This window comes from Delphinus delphis, chromosome 5, assembly GCF_949987515.2.
Source record: "Delphinus delphis chromosome 5, mDelDel1.2, whole genome shotgun sequence".
NCBI classification, from domain to species: domain Eukaryota; kingdom Metazoa; phylum Chordata; class Mammalia; order Artiodactyla; family Delphinidae; genus Delphinus; species Delphinus delphis.
In genome coordinates, this window is record NC_082687.1 from 59,113,666 (window position 1) to 59,136,723 (window position 23,058).

The following is a 23,058-nucleotide window of genomic DNA, read 5'->3' on the forward strand; positions in this document are numbered from 1 at the left end:
AGCTGTTTCAGTAAAAGAAAATATAATATGGCTAAACTTTCACCAGAAGACTGAACAGTCAAGTTATGAAAGCTATATAAGACATCCTGAGACTAGTGGAAGAAGCAAACACTTGTTATGAATAAAGCTAAAGGGAAACTTAATTCCTAGTGTTAAAAAACAAAAGAAACAACATTAAAAGATTATTTTTATTTTTATTTTTTTATTTTGCGGTACGCGGGCCTTTCACTGTTGTGGCCTCTCCCATTGCGGAGCACAGGCTCCGGACGCACAGGCTTAGCAGCCATGGCTCACGGGTCCAGCCGCTCCGCGGCATGTGGGATCTTCCCGGACCGGGGCACGAACCCGTGTCCCCTGCATCGGCAGGCCGACTCTCAACCACTGTGCCACCAGGGAAGCCCTAAAAGATTTTTTTAAATTGTCTTTCATGTATGGCATCTTCCATGTTTTAAACATAGAAGAAAAATTGTGGCTTATTCATTGTAATGGTTGCCTAGATTGCAATATTGTAATGTAAATATCTCAAACATTTCTTAAAATGAGTAAGCAGAGTAAGATTTTTGCTATTGATGTAAATTTGTAAAAAAAAAAAAAATCAGTTTCTGACAAAAAGACATTATTTTCGTTCGAATTAAATAAAATGCCTATTACATATCTTGTTCCTCAGAAGAGTGATAACTAATAGCTTTTTTTTTCCAAACTAAAAACACCTGCCTCTTTGTAAACATAATGCAAACAGATTTCAATTCATAATAACAAAAGAAAAATTCTGGAATTTATTCTTTGGAAAATACGGATTTTCTTTTAACTTCCCTCCCTCTACTCCCCTCTTAAAGGATATTAAAATTTTAATGGTATAGAAAACGTGCTTTCAGAATGTTGTAAATAATTTCTTTAAAAATCTTTATAACTGTAGTAATGGGGCACTTTTCTTAATCACGTTGCCAATTGTACTCGACATGTGGGAAAAGAACAGCAAAACCATACATATTTTGACAGAGATCTGTCTCATTAGCGAGTTCTTTCCCCCCATCCTAAGTTAACCATAACTGGCATCTCTGAAAGTAGTTGAGAAAATGAAAACTTTTTATCTACTTTTTTTTTGGTAATAAGAGACTTTTACCCCTCCACCCCCTCTTCAATACACATACAAATGAAGGCCTAAATGCTGGTTCCCAAGAAAGCTGATATGTTAACAGGCTCACAGGTCAAAACAATCGATTATATTATGTTGGTGATATATACACAGAGTGTAATTATTATTGGACACCTACTTTTAAAAATCGGCATAGTGGTTTTTAATCTTTGTGCAGAGCCACGACAACAAGCCTGCCTCTAACAACAGCCTGTAACCCATAAAACATCTGGGCTATCACAGCTCTTCCCACTGGCCTGAGCCATTGTGACTAATATAAAAGGCATCCTTTTAAGCAAATATGTAGTGTTCCTTGGAGGGAGCATCATACCAGCCTGTTGCTTTGAATTTTATGTATTATCTGTCTGCATTATTAAATCATGTGCCCTTAAAGTTTGCATGGTTTCACCAACTTCACTATCAAAAGGAATTTTTTTGAAAAGGATCATTGCTAAATAGTCACCACGATGTTGATTTGTAACAAGTGCTACAGAAAAGAATAGTCGTAATCTAATTCAGGTAGTGTCTATGATCACTACTCTCCTAGTATCTCTAACAGCCTGGAGAGAAGTAAGGTGTGAAAGCTGTTTTTTCTTTTATAAATATAGAGGGGTTTTTTTCCTCTACATGGTCTAATCATATCTGGATATTTTTTCCCCATGTCATCTGTTATTTCTTAATGCAACAACAAAATTAATCGGTTTTGAAGTCATCTGGGTCCAAGAAAAAAATGAATCGTAAAATGCTATTTTAATTTTGCATATTATTTTATCTTTGTATTTAATAAGCAATGATTTCTCTAATTTAGCTCAATGTATTTATCCCCTTTAACTTCACATTAAACTAATAATATCAAAGTAAGGGTACATCTGTCACTCGTTATTCAATTCCTTCAAACCTGGGAAGAATAGTGAAGACAGGAAATTTGATTGGGCTTATAGTCTAATTAAAAGCAACAGGCTTAACTATGAATAGCTTTTCAACACTCTAACTTTTTTATTTTTTGCTGATCTAAGCTTAAGATGTTCATTAGTAACTCATTAAAGACTTAGTTACAGTCCAGTGGGTAAGTCCTGAATATAATGATGGAATGTGTGTACAAATGTGTAGGCTCATAATTAGAGAAACTGTCACATTTGGGGATTAAGAATATACAATGCAGTCTTTGAAAACCACTATGGAAAGTAAGTGACCCAAGATGTTGTATTTTAAATTTTGCTTACTATCCAGGTCATTTGGTTTTTAGTTCTAATTCCTAAAGGTATGTTTTAATGACCACATTTTCACAGGATTAAATGTGTGAGGCTTTGGGCCTTTCTATACATTATTTTACTTAATCCTCATACTATAACAAGTAGGCCTAATTACTCCTTTAATAAATAAAGAAACTGTGATTCAAATTGGTTAAGGTCATGTTTCTTGGAAGTAATAGAATTGGAATTAGACTCTAAGGCTTGAAATCCGTCTACTTCATTCAATAGAACCATGCAAATTAGGATTCTAAAGCAGTTTAGATTGAATAATACTCTAAATTTCAGTTTCTGGGCTTCGTTTAAGTATTACTTTCTAAATACTGACATCTTCCTTTATTCAGGGTTCCTTGAAACTGTAGGAGCTGTTCACAGTATTAACATTTATAAATCATTATCTTTATTTAGTTTTCTCCTAATCTTTTCTCCCCAAATCGTACTATTTCAGATATGCCCAATGGGCTGAAATAGTGCAAGTTTACTAGGATCCTTTCCATATAGAACCTCAGGTCCTTTTCCATTTCTCATCTTTTTCTGTTTGTTTGTTTAAAGATGTGATATGAGTGAGTCCAGAGGACACTAATTAAAATATGTAGATTTGACAGAGAGACACAACAAATTGCCTAAATTTCTTGAGATGAATTAAAAGAGGTATTGAGTTGTTTGTAGAACATATCAGAGAAAACGAGTCTATGGAAATAAAATACTCAATATTTATAATATAATTGAGCAATGATACAAAAAAAATGTAAAAAGGGGGGATTTCCAGAATCTGGAAGGACAAGAATTCAGACTAGAACAAAAACAGAAACATTTCTGGCCACTACAATTAAAGTTTAATGTTCTTTACTATTTTCTTAAGGAGGAGTAATTGGAAACTAAATAGAAGAACCCAATGAATTACCTTGCTGTTTTGTGTATAATTCACCACTATACAGTTCACATCTCAGAATAAAGTTTCAATCATTGTCAATTACTAGTTTTTGCCATCATAAAAAGAAAGCAGATTAATGAATTATTTTTAGGAATCAAATATGTAAGCAAAAGAGGAGATGGAGTGGGGCTAGACAAGCGATATATGATTTCAAAGTGAATTTAAAATAGATGAGATTTAAGTGGCTAAATCAAGGCAAAAAGCCTCTTTTAAAAAATGCAGTCTAAAGCATTCTTAAATCTAAATGTATTACAACTTTGATATCCTGTGGTATTTTCTAAAAACGATATTTAAGAAAGCTTACAAATCAACAATAAAAATTGAGAAATGATTAAATAATATTTCTTCAAGTAAGTAATACAAATGGCCAATGAGTACATGAAAAGAAGCTCAACATTATTCATTAAAGAAATACAAATCAAGACTGGGAGTTTAGGACTGACGTGTACACACTACTATATTTAAAACAGATAAACAAAAAGGACCTACTATATAGCAAAAATTAAAAAAAAATTAATTCAGTTTGTCAAAAAAAAGAAAAAAACTACAATGAGATACTACTTCATCTTTACTAGAATGCCTAAAAGAAAAAGGACAGACAATAACAAGTGCGAGTGAGAATGCGAGAACCCTCATACTGCCGTTTGGAATGTATAACTGTGCAACTACTCTGGAATATAGTTTAGCAGTTCCTCAAAATGCTAAATATAGTTATCATGACTCAGCAATCCAATTCCTAGGTGTATACCCAAGAAGTGAAAACATGTCCACACAAAAACTTGTACATGAGTTTTCATAACAGCAACACACAAATTAGCCAAAAAGTAGGAATAATCTAAATTTCCATCAACTAATAAATATAATGTGGTATATTCATACAATAGATTGTTATTTGGAAACAATAAAAGAATTAACTACTGATACATGCTATGATATAAATAAATTTTAAAATTATTAAGTTAAATGAAAGAAGCAAGTTGCAAAAGATAAAAAATTGTGTGATTCCATTTATACAAAATGTCTACAATAGGCAAACCCATAGAGACATTGATTAGTGGTTGCCAGGGACTGGGGAGAAGGGGAAACTGGGTATGACTATTAATGGGTACAGAATTTCTTTTTGGAGGACTGATAACATTCTAAAATTGATTCAGTGATGGGTGCACAACTATGCATACACTAAAATTCACTGAACTAAACACTTTAAGTGGGTAAATTTTATGGTATGTGAAATATAAATCAATAAAGATATTTTTAAATCCCCATTTACACATTAAAAAAGATATTGGTGCATCAGATCTAGTTTTTTTAAAAACCACATGGCATCTTTTATAAATATTTTCTTTTTCCTTTATCACAAGAGGACTATGCTTTTCTGACTCATTTATAGATGTGTCTATGAGGAAGAGTTTTAGTTAATGAAAATGGAAGCAAAAGTAAAGTGCACTATTTCCAAGCATATCCATAAAAACCTTCCATTGGAATCTTCCCAATGCTTGTTCTTCCTTCCTGTAGACAGGAATGGCAATGCGCCTCAGAAAGATTTTGGAACCCTTGTTCCAAAATCAGACTGGGTCTCTGAATAACTGTGAGAACAAGAAAAGTGCATCCTCCCAGCCCCTACCATACACACACACACACACACACACACACACACACACACACACACACACACACACACATCCAACCAGAAACACTTACCTGCCTTGGAATTCTTGGTGAACAAGAAAATATTCTCTAGAATCCATTATTCATTTTGGAATCTACTGTGACTACAGCCGAAGTTTACCCTATCTAATACATTGTTCAAGAATGGAAATTAGGGCTTCCCTGGTGGCACAGTGGTTGGGAGTCCGCCTGCCGATGCGACTCCAGGGGACGCGGGTTCGTGCCCCGGTGGTCCGGGAAGATCCCACATGCCGCGGAGCGGCTGGGCCCGTGAGCCATAGCCGCTGAGCCTGCGCGTCCAGAGCCTGTGCTCTGCAACGGGAGAGGCCACAACAGTGAGAGGCCCGCGTACCGCAAAAAAAAATGAAAATAAAAATTAAAAAAAAGAATGGAAATTAAAGTAGGTAACTCAAATTTCTTTCTCCAGAAATTTCATAATATATAATTGGAAACACACACACACACACACACACACACACATACACATACACACACACACTTGATTGGATCCCTATTTGACTACTTCTTGTCTTAGATATTTGATTTTCTGAGGACTCATTCCTATCAAATTACACCACAAACATACAGAGTGCAGTAATGTTTCAGGGATCTCTTTTACAATTGATCAATTTGCCTAATTTTGAGACTTTATCTTAATTACTGTACTTTCATAATATATATATATTTATGTTCAATTTATGTCATCCTATTACTCTTTTCATTTCTTATTAACTTTTGTTTAATATTCTATATATATTTTTTAGAATAATTTTGTTGAATTTCTACATAGAAAAGCTCACATCAGTACTCTGAATGCAGTGTGTGAACATATATATGAATTAACTTGAAAATAACTTACAATTTTGCTATTCCTAGTCTTTTCATCTAAGAACATGGTATATTGCATGTCTTCTTTTATAACTCCCAGTAAGTTTCACATTTTTCTTCTCATAGGTTCCATGTAGTTCCTGCTATGATACTTCCTAAGTAACTCAGGCATTTCATTGCTGTTTTGATGGAATCATATATGTATGTTTGAATCATACACCTGAAATCAGTGCTCCCATTAATTCTGGGAAAGTTATTATTTCTTGAATTTTCTGAGTACATCATTATACTCCTACAAATAATAATTATATTTTAATATTTGAATATTTACTCTTCTTATTTATATTTTGTTCATTATTATAGTAGCCAAAATTTATGGAATTGTTTTAAACAAACTGTCATGATAACAAGCAAGGCTGTATTGATCATTTACTACCATTCATTTTAGATAGTATTAAGTTATTCATTATCAATTATTAATTATTAAGTAATTATTAATTAACCTAAAAATGAATCATTCTTTTCTTTTACTTTCCATATCTCGAGATTTTCTTCTAGGGGTACAAAGATGCAGTCAAATTTTATATACAACCGTGTTCCATTTTACTGCTATTTGTAATGGCAATGTATCAATGACCTTCAATGCTGAGCCCTCAACATATGGTTAAACAATGGTTCATTCATATGACATGTTATCATAATTTTTTGAAACTTTAATAAGATGCTAGAAATGTCTGAATTTTAAGGTTAAGTCAAAATTTAAAATGTAACTTTTACTTCTAGCATTATTGCAATTTTTTTAAAAAATGTGCATACACATAACTGCAAAAAAAATCTAACAAGCATTAATATTAATTATACCACTGAGTCATGGGATTATTGGATTTTTTCTTTCTGATCTAAATTTGTATGAGGAGAATTACTTTGACAATAAAGTAGGAGACACTGGTAATGACAAACAAAAAAATACATGAGACTATGTTCTTGTGCTCTAACAGTAAGCTACAACCTTGACTTCTGGACAGTCAAATCACCGCAAACTATAATATGTGTAAATGAAATAAACACTGGAAGCTTATCAAATGTCATTGTGAGAATCTATTTTTGTACAAAGATGCCTATCTATTACTTTTGTAAGTACAACTAGCATATTTCTCTTGCAAATCCTTAGCTAGCCTAGCTTATTTGATCAAATCCTTCGTATATATTTTTTCTGATAGGAATACAATTTTCTTTATTTAAAGAAACTAATTCTGCCATGATGGTAATATAGGGCAAATATAGATTCAAATAAAACAAAAATATAAGTATTAAAATGTAAATAGTTTATTTTCAATTTATCAATTAAAAACATGAAATAGAGAATGAATTAATCCTATGTTTCAATAGGGCCTTATTCTAGACTGTCGAACTAAAACAGATCACAATATAATATATAGTGTGTTATTTGCATGACAAATCAATGACACTCTTTCTTATTGCATTTCAATTTTTTATTTGGTCATTAAGTAATCATTTCCCAATCAGAATGGAGGAAATAAATGTATGAAAAATGCACTATGGCTATTTATATTAAATTATAAATATAAGAGAACTATTCTTAACATTGAGAATGAAAGTAAATAGCAATGCAAAGAAGAGGAAAACAGATAATTAGTTATTTATATATTATATATCAAAATACTTTGAAATTCATTCAACATCAAGTGTATGATGACCATCCTAGTGCAGTCACAGTCTACCCCAAAGTCAAGAAATACAAAAAAATATGATCCTAAACCCTCCAAATAGTCACAGTACATAAAATCTGAAAATAAAAAATGTTATTTTATTCTCAAGGTATACCCGTGTTACTCATAGAGTATCACTACAATAAAATTCACATATAACATGTTTTGCAAGGGCAAAGGCAAAATAAAACTATTTTCCAATTGCCAACCTGCATACCGAATGTGTAGGGAAGGCTCCTAAACACATTCTTACAAAGGAAAGCTGTCAGGCATGCATAGTAAATATTGTGATATTAGAGACTGCAGAGTTAACTTTTGAAATATATATTTTGAATTTCAGTACCGAGTGGCTAATGTAGATGGTGTTGGATGCGTTCGCAGTAACCTCATATAACATGATAATGACAAAGATTTTTCTGTATAACATATTTGACCATAAAAACAGTGATATTACTGCAAGTATGACAAATTGCCTAGGTTGGCAAACATTATAAACATTTAAAGGATGATTAATTTCTAAAAATAACAAAGTTAAGCAGAGCTTAGAAGTCAACCTGTCTTTTTCACAATTAATAAAACATGACTTCATAAAAAATTATGAGGTAATACGTTGTGTTATAAAATGTAATTTTGTACTTTCTCAAGCTTTACATTTTATTAGAGGTTAAAAAATATTTTAAATTATTATTTTAAACCATTGACACATTAAATATTATAATTGTAAAAATAGTTAATAATAAAATGCAAATTACATAAAAACATATAGTACGAAATATATATGCCTTTGACCATTGTTTTGTCCCTGCTAAGAACTATTTATAATAATTAACTTCTTGGACATAATAAAGAGCAGGTTTGCCTGTAAAGTCCATTAATATATAAATATTCATTCAACTTTAATGACAAAAAAATAGACTTGCAGAAAAAAGTACACATATGGTGGTCACAGAAGAATTTTTTTAAATTCTACTTTTTTCTGCAAAGGTACCATAAAAAGTATTGTTCCTTTTAGCACACAGTAAGCTCCAATGATCCTGTTTTCTATCTTTTTAATTGTGACAGTTTCTAAACACAGTTTAATTAAGATGAGATGCAGTTAAAATATCTGAGCACCCCAATCACCTTCTCAACTCCCAACCCATTGTGGCTTGTGTGACATCCCTCCCAGGACCAGATGTCCTAGTCCAGGTCCTACACTGAAGCATATTGCTTTACTGCCAATAAGGATGAGTCCCAGGTGCCCATGTTATCACTTGATTTTTGTTCTCCGATTCCCCCTTTTTCTCTTGCTCCCAACAAGATCAATAGAACAAAAAAACTTTTATCTTCATGCAACACTACATTAGTTAACAGCAAAGAACTGGCCACCTGCTTTAGCTGCTTCTCTTTACTTCTGCCAGGTCTCATTGCATTATAGATAAGGATTTTATGGCTGTACAAGAAGGGGGCACAGTCATGGTAAACAGAAAAAGAGAAATACAGAGGTACACAGAGACATAAAATATGGACAGATAAACACAGACCTAGAGACATTTCTTAATTTAAAACTTGTGTGTGTGTGTGTGTATATATATATACACACACACACACAATGTGGATATACTAATTAATTTTGTTTTCCTATAAAAAACACTGGCCAAACTTTCTAGGATGATGTGGGAGATTATTCAACTAATGTAAACATTATTCAGAATTAATTCTTCAGCTTAGTTTCTAATTTTACCCATGTAGAAATCATGCAAAAAATGCTTCTCTGACAATTATATACTACCAATTATATACTACTACCACTGACAATTGACAACTATATACTATATTATTATATACTGACAATTATATACTAAGCCTTTATATATATATACATATATATATATATATATATATCAGTTTGATAATAATTTTGTTTAGATACTAGTTTTAAAATTTTCTGGCAAAACTTAAATGCTGAGGTCCAAGTAGCAAAAGATTTCAATTATCAGGGTAAGAATAATGATAATTATGCATTTTCCTTATGTAATGCTGAGAGGTTTAGTTCTATTTCAAGGTAGTTAGGGCTAGGAAAATAAAATATAAAGATTTATTGAATGCCAAGCACTATGTTAGAAACTATTCACATATCATTCCATCAATTTCTTAAAATAACCGCACATGGAGTAAGTGTTCATTCTTGCGGATGAGAAGTAGGTTTACAAATGTTTAAGTTACTGTAAGCTTGAGGGAAAAATTAAGAATCTTTTGTTCACTACCTTACCTTTAGCAACTAGCACAGTTTTCTGGCTCATAGTCTATGATAAATGACATGTGTTAACTAGTTTACCAGGTAACAGTGTTACAGTGCTTGTAAGCAGTAGAGCTGAAATTTTATCTCAGGTCTGTTAGACTTCAAATCCCAGTCTGTCTGTGCCCAGAACACGGAAGAAGCAGGTAATCTACTTTTCTGCCTTATCTGCTCCCAAAGGACCAGGGGAGTTGAGGTGGGATTTCTTCTGTAGGGAAGAATGGCCTTGATAGTAACTGATTATCTACTGGCATTAAGACCAGAGCTTAAGAAGCTAAGTCCTTTGTTTTAAAACCTCTCTGGGTCTCATGTGCAACTTTAGTCAAGTTCTTTTGCCACTTGGTACCTCACGGATTTTACTATAAGAAGTTAATGATAATAATAACATTAAACCCATGAGAATGTTGTGATAATTAATTGTACCAATACCTCTAAAGTTTATGGCTACAGAATTTATAGTCATCATTATTATTTACTCTGGAGAAAAGGCCAGCAATTCGGGTGATACCCAGAAAAGTTAATTCTCTATGGTCTCAAGGACAAATGAAGCTAGGCATCTCAACAGCAGTAGGCAAAGAGATGCTATCAGGGGATGTTTTGGAAACAAGAGTACTTCTATAACTGAGACATCCACTTTACCTCAGTCCTCTAAGTTTTCGAGCTATATGGTATTCCTTTAAGCCAGGACTGGGACTCTAAGCTATATGGGACTCTAAAAATGCCTATCCTATTAGATTTCATCACTGCTCAAAGGTACACACACTCCTGTGTTTATGAGTATGCTGGATTCCAAAAGGCTGCTCAAGTGAAGCCCTTTATTTACAAGCCCGAAGTGGTATCACAAAGGCAATGGAGAAAGCATCCTATGGAAGGCAGACAAAACTGATTTGCATTTTCTCTGGTGTGAAGTTTTAAAATACTTACACAAGGTAATAAGAATAAAGTTTGTAAGTGGAATGCTTCTATATTGTTTATCCTGATATGGTTCAAAGTCAAGATAATATAAGGTAGTTCACATCCAATGGAAAGAATTACTTTAGTTTTTAGCCAAAATGTTTTATATTTTTTTATATACCAGGCTCAATATTCTCTGTGCCCTATTAGGAGTTTTTAAATACTTCTCAGAGTTACTTGGAGAGATTGTGTGTGTGTGTTTGTGTGTGTGTGTATGTGTGTTCAGTACAGGCCTTAACTCAAGACCTATGATCTAGGGCTCAGCCATGTTTGGGGCCCACTGAAATACACAGTAGGTGTCAGTTTTTGGAGACCAGAAATTTCACCTCTGAAAAGGGAGTCTTTCTTACAATATCTATTTCTGCTATTTTTAACCTATCTTGCTCTAACAGTGCAATTTTAGACTGACTTTTTAAACTTGACTTGTACATAGAGTTTTTTTTTGTTTTTTTTTTCTGAATATCAACATCAAATGAAAAAGCTCTCAGGGTTAGCTAATTCCTAGTTGTTACAACTTACTGGCACAAAAACAAACTGGAGGGGCATATAGTATGATAAAGGAAATTAATGTGTTCAGTCACAATATCTGTCAGGCACTGTGCTAGATTCTTTACATATACTATTTATTTAATCTTCAAAGTAACCTTATGAGTGAGGTGTTTTTATAACATCTAAAAATCTAATTACAATCATCTTTAGATATACAGATAATCAGAAAAGCACTTGTTTAAAGCTGTATAATTCTTATACTGTCCCATATCACAAAATGTTATATGTACCCAAGTATGTGAGTATGTAAGTGCTACATCAATATAAGAATTAAGGAAAAATTTTGAAATATCTGACAAATTTACATTGTTTAAAAGTAGATGGTTGTATAATTTTACTTTCATTTTTTAAAAAAACACTATCATATAGCAATTTGTTAGAAATAAAGGTGTTAAATCAGGGGAACTTTAGGGAAAATGTCAAGAGAGAAGTGATAATATCCAGTTTTTATACTGACAGCAGAATGCAGAATTCATGTTGAAACTTATATATGAGCCAAATTCGGATTCACATCACTGACGAACTACAATAGATCCCCGTAGTCAATTAAAAACCAAAAGTGAGCTGAAGAGGCTAAAAATGCTTTTCAGCTGCTTGCTAAACTATAATATTCTGAGACCTTCTAAGCAGTGGCAAATATAGCTGTGTCCCTTTTTCTTTGTTCTGATTACCATTAATGTATGAGATAGTGACTATATTATGCCATTTTCATCTTAGTGCAAAACCAATGATAATTAGTAGAAAACTTTAAATTGTGAAAAAGGAACATATATATAGACTTTAATTTGCCAATTTTTAGAGCGATCCTGTGAATATTGTACTAAGTGGTACAGAATTTGTCTTGCTTATTTATTGAATAATTATGTTTTATAAAATTTGCAAAGGGAGATCATTTCTTAACTATCATACTCATGTTATAAATACCAAGCTGTCTAAATGAACAAAGAACACAGTCTTTTATGAGTATGTTAGCATGTTTCAAGAAAAATACCTTTCTGCATATGTTGATATCATTTTGATGTTGTTGGTTTTTTCCCTTTTTTTGCATTGAAAGGGATGTGAGAATTTTGCTTTAATGAGAGGTTTAATTTTTATTCTGTTTGTTAAAGGTTGAGGAGAGTAGTAAACACTCAGAAACAAATGATTACTTGGTTCAGGAAGGTAGATTTTTGAAGTGTTTTCCTTCAAATGTGCATACTTACTGTATTAAAAGTTATTTTACCTACAAAAATATGTAAATAAAAATAATTCACAATAAATGACATAGTTAATAATTCAGATGATATTCCTTAAGTGTGGTAAAACAAAGAATAAAACATGCATTATTTTTTTTAAACTTTGGTTAGATATACATTTTAAATGGTATTTTAAGAAATCAAACTCGAAATCCTATTTATTGCAGCTTAAGGTACATTACTTACTGCTATTAATATATGGTAGGCAAAAGCTGCAAAATCATAGAGCAAAAATTTAGAAGAAAGGGTCTAGTGTAAACAACTAAGACAACATTAAGCATCACACAAAAATATACTCAAAGGTCTTACCATGAATTATCGGTGCGAAGAGCATCATGAAGACTAGTAGCTGTGATGGCCACATGGTCATGTTCTCAGGCATGAGAGCGCATCAAGAGTGAGTGTTCCAAACTTGAAACAAAATAAGTGTCTTTCTGATTCTTCTGTAGTCCAAGACCGATGATTAAAAAAAAAAAAAGCTCAAAAGGAAATATTCTTCAAAACAGAAACACCAATATCCCAAATCTGAATCCTGCAAATAAGAAAAAAAAAGGGTTATCAAATATAGGTTTTCTCATTTCCTTGAAAATTTCCTTCCTGAATAGAACACCTGTATACTGTCTCCCTTCTTCATTTTAATGAATACATGCATCATGTATAAAAATAAGTAAGTAACCTAAGGTACATTATTTATGCATGTATTAGCACAGTGTTTACTTCCCAGCCCCCGAACTGACTGAAACAAATAATTCAGTCTCACTGGACAAAGCAGTATAAATATTACTATACTCATTTGTATAATAATTAATGATTAGTTTGTATAATTTGTTAATGTGTTTAAATAGACTTGGTACTTAACTCTGTGTAAACATTTTCCACAAATATAATTTTTACTAATAATAGAGAAGTATAAAAAAAAGAAATCATTCATTACCATTACTGTGTGTTTAAACAAAGTTAAATGCATGAGCCGTACTTTCATTCCAGGCCCTAATAATCATTCAGAAATCGTTCCACATATTAACTATATTACTTTTCTAAATATTTTTATAATTAAATTTGTGAAAATTATAGATTTGTGTTAATTAATTATGCTCAACCATAATCAATTCATTCAACAGAAGTTTATTGAGTGTCCGCTGAAATACAAAGCACTGTGCTAGGAACATAGAATAGAATACTGAGTAAAACATGCAACCTATCCTCCAGGATCTTACAACTTAAAATGAGGAATCTGGCTTAAAAGTGTTAAGTGCATATGGAAGACATTAAAAATTGTTAGCATTGTAAAGTTATTTTACTGAACCAAACTGATATAGCTGCTCCCTCTTTAAAGTTTGCACAGACTTATCTTAGGAAGTGAAAATACTAAAGGAACATGACTCAAATTTTGAAGATGTTTATCACAGTGAGCATTTTTAAAACTGATCAAATGCAAACTGGATCTTCCTTTTCTTTCCTTCTTTCCTACTCTCTCTCTCTTTCTCTTTCTATTTTCTATTCAAGTGAATGGTATATATTTAAAATCATTTCACATTTTGAGTATAAGTTTAAAATATTTCTGGAAAGGAATATTCAAAATAGAGATAGATTACTGAGGATTGTATTAAGCCTCATTCTTCCAAAACACATTCCAAAGTATTTTTGAAGTACTTGCCTTTGCTATAAGGCAAAATTACACAGATTTATCTGAATCTCTGGCACCACTATTCATAGCATGGTAATTAAGAGCACAGATTCTGAAGCAAGACAACCCAATTTCAATTACTAGCTCTACTAGAACTAAGACCTTGGGCAAGTCATTTAAGCCCTCGGTTCCTTGGCTTCCTATCTGCTAATGGTGGGGGAGTAATATTAATTCATATGGTTATATGAACATTAAATAAGCTAAAAACTGTCATTTTAGTTATATACAATACATAAAAATATGTATTGCCCAGAACAGTGTCTAGTATGTAATAAGTGCTATATATCTTAACAGTTATTATACATCTCATTACTTTTCAGTTTTATCCTACTCATACTTTTTAATGTGGTTGTGTAAGAAGCAAGACCATTTGATAAATCAAGCCAAAAATATTTATTGAGTCACTATTGTACAGACAGGCTCGGAGAACGCTAAATCTGGAAATAACAGATATAATAATTTTCTTTCTAAACTCACAGACATTATAGAAAAATGAAGCTCATAATAAACACTCTCATAACATTTTACTTTTACAAACAGAGAAAGCATTGACAACAAAAAAATGTGGCTGAGATAAAATAAATTATGTAAAAAGGAATCATGTTTAACATTTTTCTTTTGTTTTCCTTATTCACACTCTGACTTACAAGAAAACATTTAGAACTTTTCCTTAATTACCATAAGTGCCATAAGTATTTAACTTTTTCTGAAAATAAACTTGAAAGCAGGTGCTAATTTAAAATTGCATTCTTTTACATGCATGTAATAATTAACAGATACTTAAAGGAGGATACTTAAATTGACTGATGCATCAACAAGTAAGCAATTACCCCCTCACACTCAGTTGTCTTTTTTTCCCCTCTATAACTATGGCATCAAGATATGTATATACACACAGACATGTACACACAAACACCTACACACATATACGTAAGATAAATATATACAGTACTGTTTTGCAACTGAAAAAAAGATTGAGGGCAGCCATCTAGGCGAGTTATTTATACATTATTTCAAAAATATACACTAAATATCTACCATGGTGGATATTATTGAGATCACAAATAAAGTAGAACAATTTTTCTCACAACTCCCACTGTAATGGAAAAGACGTAGTAAATGAAGTCTCAACATAAAGAGAAGCAGTAACATTTTATAGTTCCTATCATATTCCAAGCAATGTTCTAGATTATTATACAATTATATGATTTAATTCTCCATACAAATCTATCAGGCAGATAATATTGTCTCATGTTGACTGAGAAGTAAAATCAGACAATGTTACTCAGCAAGAATTTCATACCAAATGTCTGACTCCAACATCAGTGCTCTTTCCTCTCCCTATGGTAGAATAAACAAGAAGATGTATGAGCATAACCAGGGGTAGTAGTTGTGCAAAGGAAGGAGGACAATGTAGCAAGTTTCCAAGGAAGACTTAGGCCTTGCTTAAATGTGTTATCCAATTGCGACAAGTAGAGAAAAAGGGAACAGCATGGATATATGAGGTAGAAGTGGAAGGACAAAGAGAAAGGAGAAAAAGGACATGTTAAAGAAGGAAACCAGCCTAATTATAACATTGTACCTTTTGGAGGAGCCGGAAAATTATTTCCATAGTGAAGTATGAGTATTGCAATTATTAAGTCTAGCTTTAGTGAAAACCAGAATAGTTTATTTCATATGACATAGTATATTTTCACCTTGATGAAGCAATGAGAGTTACTTTATAGAAAGGATAAGAAAGTGTTATCTATTATTTATAATAAGGGCTTATTTTAAGATATCACAGTAGGGCATAAAGCCACGTCTACTAAGATTATTTTGCATTTGATTTGAGCATAAGAATTTGTTTTCATGATTACTCTGTAAACAGAGGTGGGGAAAGGAATTTAGATGAATAGAAGATATTACTTGAGGAGGGTAATACGTTTTCACACCCTAGCCTCACCACCCATGGACCCACAGCCCCACAATAATGTGCTAATTTGGGCATATATATAATAAAATTGCAATAGTAAACTATATAAATTTTAATAGATAATGTTCCAGACAAGTATGCTTATAATCTACAGAAAGATAAACTACCACTCTTTAAATACTGACTTTAAAAAAAAAAAAAAAAAGAAAGAAAACTTTCTGGGATGAATTTATTTTTCCAATTTATGTGTTGTCATTAACTTAACCAAACCAGTTTTCACATAAAAGGGATTTTCACTCAAGTCATTTCTGAAACATAGCTCTTCAAAAACACATAGAGAAGAAAAACCAAGAAAAGACATTAGGGGCTCATTATGTCATATATAGACAAAATAATTACTCATAAAAAAGATTTACTAATGATAAAAAGCATTTGAAAAGTCAATTTCAACATGTATTTCCATCTCCAGTGAAATTTCTTTAGCCTTTTCTTTGTACAAAGCTCTGTGTTAACACTATGGGTCAAATGACGAGAGTGTGTCTACAAGTCTATGATCACCGTTTTAAAACAACTTGCAGTAAAATAGGAATGCTAGAAGGTATACTCACCAATAATTAAAGCTGTGCAAAATGTGATATGTGTTATGTGAGATAATCTAGAAACATACACACACACACAAACGGCCAGATTTTCTTTTGTATGTAACAGCAAGGGACTTAAAAGCATGCAAACTGAATATTCTGGTGCTAGGCAAGTTTACAAACCTCTCTGACTCTCAGTTTCTTCAACTACAAAAGAGAAAACAATATTCACCTTGTAGGTTGGTTGAGAAGATTGGCGATAGCATAAATTATTGTCTGATGCAGAAATGTCGTGTCATCGTGCATGTCTGTCAGTGCATGTCTGTCATTCGCCGATTCCTTTGTTTCCTTAATTCTTTCAAAACTGAGGAAGAGACCACAAGCCCAACTCCCACACCTTTCACTTACATGTTTAGGAAACTAAAAACAGACTCTCCTTGAGTGAGATGCACACTCAAGAATTCTATGGCTGAATGGTGGCTACTAAAACAATGTGAGATTTTATTTTTTAAAAAAAGGATTTTCAGTATGCTTCTCTTGTTTGAAATATACTTTGTTACTTAGGCTACTAATTTCCAGTAACAAATCAACACATAAAATGCTTTAAAAATTATTATTGAAAGACAGTGTTTCTAACTTTTACCATAGATTATCACAATATGGCAGTTTTGCCTGTTACCCTATCTAAAACTTGGAAGGTATATATTTCTAATGCAGACTTTGATTAGGTAAGTGAAGTTTATATGTCTTCCAACAAGCTACCTAACTTCACTACACTTCACAATATTCAAAATTAAAAAGTGAGGTTGATTAAAAGGGTCCTAATTTATATCATTAATATTTAAGATTATAATTATGTAACTGTGTGATCTGACTCATGTTCCACTAAATATTTTTTTAAATCACATGTAAAAATAGTCTACAAATGCTTTATGTAAATAAAGTCTTTCCTCATAAACTGCATGGAAAATTCCTTATTTTTTACATTTAGACTAAATTTTGTTCATATCTAGCACAATTATACTCTGAAACTATTAATTTTTTCATGTATCCTTTTTCTCAAATCATATTTGAAAGCTATTTTTACTTTATATTAGCTTTCTTTCTACCCTCTAAATAAATGTTAGGATTAGAATCTGAATGTCACTTATCTTGGAATTGTTACTTCTATTTTAGCTACTCTTAATCACATATGTATAACTTACTCTCAATCTTTTCCCAAATTAAATTGCATGTTACAATTATACCTTTCCCCTCATAATGGCCTAGAAAAGACACTATAATATCTTCTTTATAATATTTTTACATCTCCCCACCTATTAAATGTTCACTTATTACAAATTCTGCTAACTACAAATTTTACTCCATATCAACTTTACAAATTTTTATTAATCTACGTTTCGTGTATTTACATGTTTTGTCATTTAAGTCCTTTTAGAGCTTGATGGCTTTTGCATGTTTGGCATGTACTTTCTCAATATTTTGACTCTGAAAACTGAAGCACTGCAATTAGGTTCAAGGATCTTTCCATTCTTTCAATATTTATGGAGTCAAAGAACTTTATATTAAATAACTATTAAAAAGTATTTAACTATCGAGTCTGATAGCAATAAAGAGCTGAATGTTCTAGCAGTGAATACTTTTTTAAATAGTACTAGATCCCTTTGGAGATTCATAGAAAACAAATTCTCCATCATCTTATTTAATATTTTCAAGGAATATTAAATTTGATCAGCCCACGTATGTTTTTTCATCACTGTGTTCCAAGAGATCATCACTGAATACAAACAATGTAAACTGTGGTCATAGAAGATATGTGAGATATATATGGCATGATTCTTGCATTAAAGAAGGAAGAGGAGGAAAAGGAGTAGCAGGAGGACAATAATGGGACAGAAAAGAGGAGGAGAAGAGATAATGCAAAAAACTAAAAATAGTAAAATTTAAATCCAAATATGATAAAGAAGAGAGTTAAAAAAATAAAGGAGGGGCTTCCCTGGTGGCGCAGTGGTTGAGAGTCCACCTGCCAATGCAGGGGACACGGGTTCGTTCCCTGGTCCGGGAAGATCCCACATGCCGCAGAGCGTCTGGGCTCGTGAGCCATGGCCCCTGAGCCTGCGCGTCCGGAGCCTGTGCTCCGCAAAGGGAGAGGCCACAACAGTGAGAGGTCCGCGTACAGCAAAAAAAATTAAAAAAATAAATAAATAAAGGAGATAACATAGCTTGGAAGGTCTGGAAGACCTGCAAGAAGAGAATGATACTTGTATCATTCAGGATACAAGGATATGAATAGATGAAATTTCACTAAACAGTGGTTGGAGAAAGATTATTCTAAGTTAAGCGTTGTTATGAAAAAAGTTAAGAGCAGGAAAAAGAAACAGCATATTACAGAACTGCAAGTTATCTGGTATGTCAGGTCTACTGAGCAAGTAAGGAACAAGAGAAAATCATATAGACAATGCATTTGGGTAAAACAGGAAAGGTTCTGAGGGCTATACAAAGGAATCTGAATTCAATTTTCTTAGTTTCCAACTATGAATTATGAACATTTAAATAATATTATTTTTTTAATTTTTAAAAGCACAAATTACAGTAATAAATAAAAATCACTGCAAACAGAAGATACAGGAAAAAATTAAATCAGATTAGAAGTAGGGAGAATAGTTCAGAAATAAAACTACGTTTCCACTAGAGCTTTCACTCAAGTCTTCATTCTTCCCTCATTCCTTTCCTACTATCTTCTCCACAAGTTTCAAAGCGATCAGAGCAAAGAAAGACCTATTTGTATACAATTAAATTTTTTTAAAGATTACTTACTACACTTTTCAAGCAATGAAATGCTAAATCTCTACACATTGTCTGAAACGTTAACAAACAATATTTTTTATTGCTTAAGTAAAACACATATTGCCTTATAATTATATTTCAAACATAATCTGATGCTACGTTAGAAAACAAGTAATCTAGAAAGGTAATTTTAATAAGGAAGTTCTCTAGAGTAAAAATTCCATCTAATTGTCTTTCAAATAATGTTACGATCTAACAAGTGTCTATTAATGTTTAGGAACAAATTTGGATTTAATGAACAATGCTAGTTTTAGCTTTAGGGCAACATATCATTTAACCATAAAATAGACTGATGTTTTACTGAGGATCATTTTCTTGCCAAGTGTCCTTGAGTTAACCTTCTCCCTGAGATCCCACAAAGCATCTGATTGGAGTTTGTTTCCAATGGACTTTGGATAAGACAATATTTTCCTCCATTGATATGTTCAATAGGAAATAAAAATCAATGAGTCTGAAATTAAGCTAACTATAAATAATTGCATTAAAGCAACTAGTTTGGGAAATAATTCTGTTTGAAATGAGATAACTTAAAACTAAAAACTGAATCTCACACTCTTTCATGTATATGATTTGTAAAATAGATACTTTGCTCTTCACAAATGAAAATACTCAGAAAATCTCAAATTTTTATCGTCAATATTAGCTGTGAAAAATAAGCTTGAATGAATATAGCCATTATTTAAAAGGATATTCAGAAAATTAACAATTGCTTTAAAATACACCATTTACGGGTTTCCCTGGTGGCGCGGTGGTTGAGAGTCCGCCTGCCGATGCAGGGGACACGGGTTCGTGCCCCGGTCCGGGAAGATGCCACATGCCGCGGAGCAGCTGGGCCTGTGAGCCATGGCCGCTGGGCCTGCGCGTCCGGAGCCTGTGCTCCGCAAAGGGAGAGGCCACAACAGTGAGAGGCCCGCATACGGCAAAAACAAACAAACAAACAAAAAACATCATTTATGATAATAATCAAGGATTGATTTCTGTTTCCAAGGGAAGTAGAAATTAGGAAAGGCAAGCAAGCTATAGTTAAAACGTGCAGATTTAACAGGTTTCTACTTCAAAGTAAATAATTCCATTTCTAACAGAAGCATGTGAATCTATTCCAAAATCTAGAGCACGAGGCAAAACATAGTCTTCTTCGTAACAACTGCTAACATTTATTGAGCCCTTACTATCAGGCACTGTTGTAAGAGCTTCCCACATATTAAATAATTTAATTGATTTTAAATAAAAACATTATTGTTAATCCTATAACAACTCCAAAGGAAGGGGCTATTATTATTACTAACTGGCCATTGAGGAAACTATGGGAACAAGAAGTTAAAAGAGCTCGCTGAGGTCACATGGCTGAAAATAAAGAGCCCAGATTGGCACCTAAACAGTCTAGACCCATGGATTGTGCTTGTCCCTCCCCAAGGATTCATATGTTGAATACAAATCCCAATCTGCTGGAATTTGTAGGTGAGGCCTTTGAGAAGTGATTAGGTCAGGAGAGCTGAATCCTCATGAATGACTTTAATACCTTAGAAAAGAAACCCCAGAGAGTTTTCTAGCTCCTTCTACCATGTGAGCTCACAGCAAGAGGACAGCTGTCTATAACCCAAGAAGTGGGCTCTCTCTAAAACTCAACCATGCTGGTACCCTGATCTTGGAATCCCAGTCTACAGAACTGTGAAAAATAAATTTCTGTTGTTTATGTAGATATCCAGCCTATGGTATTTTTCTTAGAGCAGCCTGTGATAAAACAATACTTTATATAAATGTAAGGACCTTTAAGCTAGTTATGATAGTGATTATGGGTTGAATGAAGTGAGATGAAGATCTAGGATATCGTTGTACACTGAAATATTCAAACAAACTTCAGACTGAGAGATTCATGCCATAAACAGAAGGCCTTCATTATCTTCACTTCTGAAAATCTACTAGCTGGCATCATATATCTTATATCTCTGCATATCTGAATAGATGCCAATGATCCATTTTACTCATGCTTGTTTTGGGTGAGTGAGGGACAGGACCACAGACTTTATTAGGTGAGTAGCCCAGAAATGATGATCTCTGAGGTTCTTAAGAGCCAAGCAAGTGCTTCTTAAATTATATAAAAAGTTGAAAGCAATCAGGAAAAAAATAATTATCTCCCAAGTGAAATTCTGAAAAAGCTTCAAAACGTTATCAATTTAATTCCAATCAGCATGACTAATTCTGTTAGTAATTTTTCTAAAAAGGGAACTGAGATTACTTGGAACATTACTGAGAAGAAGAAAATATATCTTCAAAGTATTAAAATTATTTGTGACTTTATCATACTTATTTTAAATTCAAGAATCAAATTAACAAATGATCAGTAAAGCTGACCTCAAATGTTTCTAATATTTATTGGATTTTCTTTTATCTGCTGAGGCTGTATGATTGGGATAAACTAGTACTGCCTTATGTCACTTCCTTTTTGACAATTTTATAACTGAAATCACCTGAGTACTTCATAACTGACAACTATGACAATATATTATATCTACTCTAAGTTTCATTTACAAGTGAAGTTGCAGGTTTTGATTTAAAACCAACATAACCACCTTTTCTCCAGCAAAACTGTAGAAAATATCATTACAGATAGCACTGCAGTTGAGACTGGTGAAAAAGTTATTTCCATAGCTGGGAACAATAAACTTTAAAAGTCAAATTATCGTATCAAGCTACAGCATGGGTTTAGGGGGCTGAATTGGGGGGAAAGTCTTAACACTATTTCTCTGAAACCAATGACAGTTACTAAATAACTGACTTAAAAATAAAGCCTAGGATAGAAAAGCTACAAGAAATGAGGTAGTAATGTCAAATTCATTCTATTCCAACAAGTCTCTTTTTCAAAATTAAATTAAACAAGTATTAATAAGAATTAAACAAGTATTAATAAGAAAGAGATTACTGTAAAATAGTGGAAATATTTTTAAATGTATAGCAGACAAGGTCTAAAAATAATTCCTTTAGAACCTCCTGACATACGATATCTATATATTTTAAATACCTTGTTCTTGAGATTATGAAAGAAATACATTGTCTTTTGTGATTCATAAAGGTAACTTTGCTATATTTCATTCCTTCTAGTTAGTGTATCAGTAGTAACCAGGCAGGAGAGAAAATACACATTTTGAAATTATCTCATCTCAGTAGGGTGCACCTGGATAGGTCTCAAATTAAACATCTTCCTTAATGGCCCATTATGGAGTATCATGCCTAAAATACCCAAAGGTAGTCAGGGACCATTACTGTCAAGGGAGAGTTGTAGCATATGATGCAATATTTCTGCTGTAACTTTAGCCTGACTGGGAGTTTATTTAAATACATATTTATGGTTTTAAAATCAACAGTTACCATAGTGAGGTTTAGCACAACACCAAGACACAGATTAAAACTATGAATGTATCAATACATTTTATATTAATGCTTTGATGATTAGCATTTATAGGTAGCTA

General features: G+C 32.6%; 1 protein-coding gene across 5 annotated transcripts in view; it reads right to left on the bottom strand.

The window, feature by feature from the left end:
* ADGRL3 (adhesion G protein-coupled receptor L3) overlaps positions 1 to 23,058 on the bottom strand; it is an 872,689-nt gene that overhangs the window by 565,588 nt on the left and 284,043 nt on the right. For all 5 annotated transcript variants that reach the window (XM_060012458.1, XM_060012453.1, XM_060012455.1 and 2 more), the window contains one exon: positions 12,871 to 13,093. In XM_060012458.1, the coding sequence (XP_059868441.1) occupies positions 12,871 to 12,943 (73 nt within the window). In that variant the 5' untranslated portion in view covers positions 12,944 to 13,093. The remainder of the gene's footprint in view (positions 1 to 12,870; positions 13,094 to 23,058) is intronic.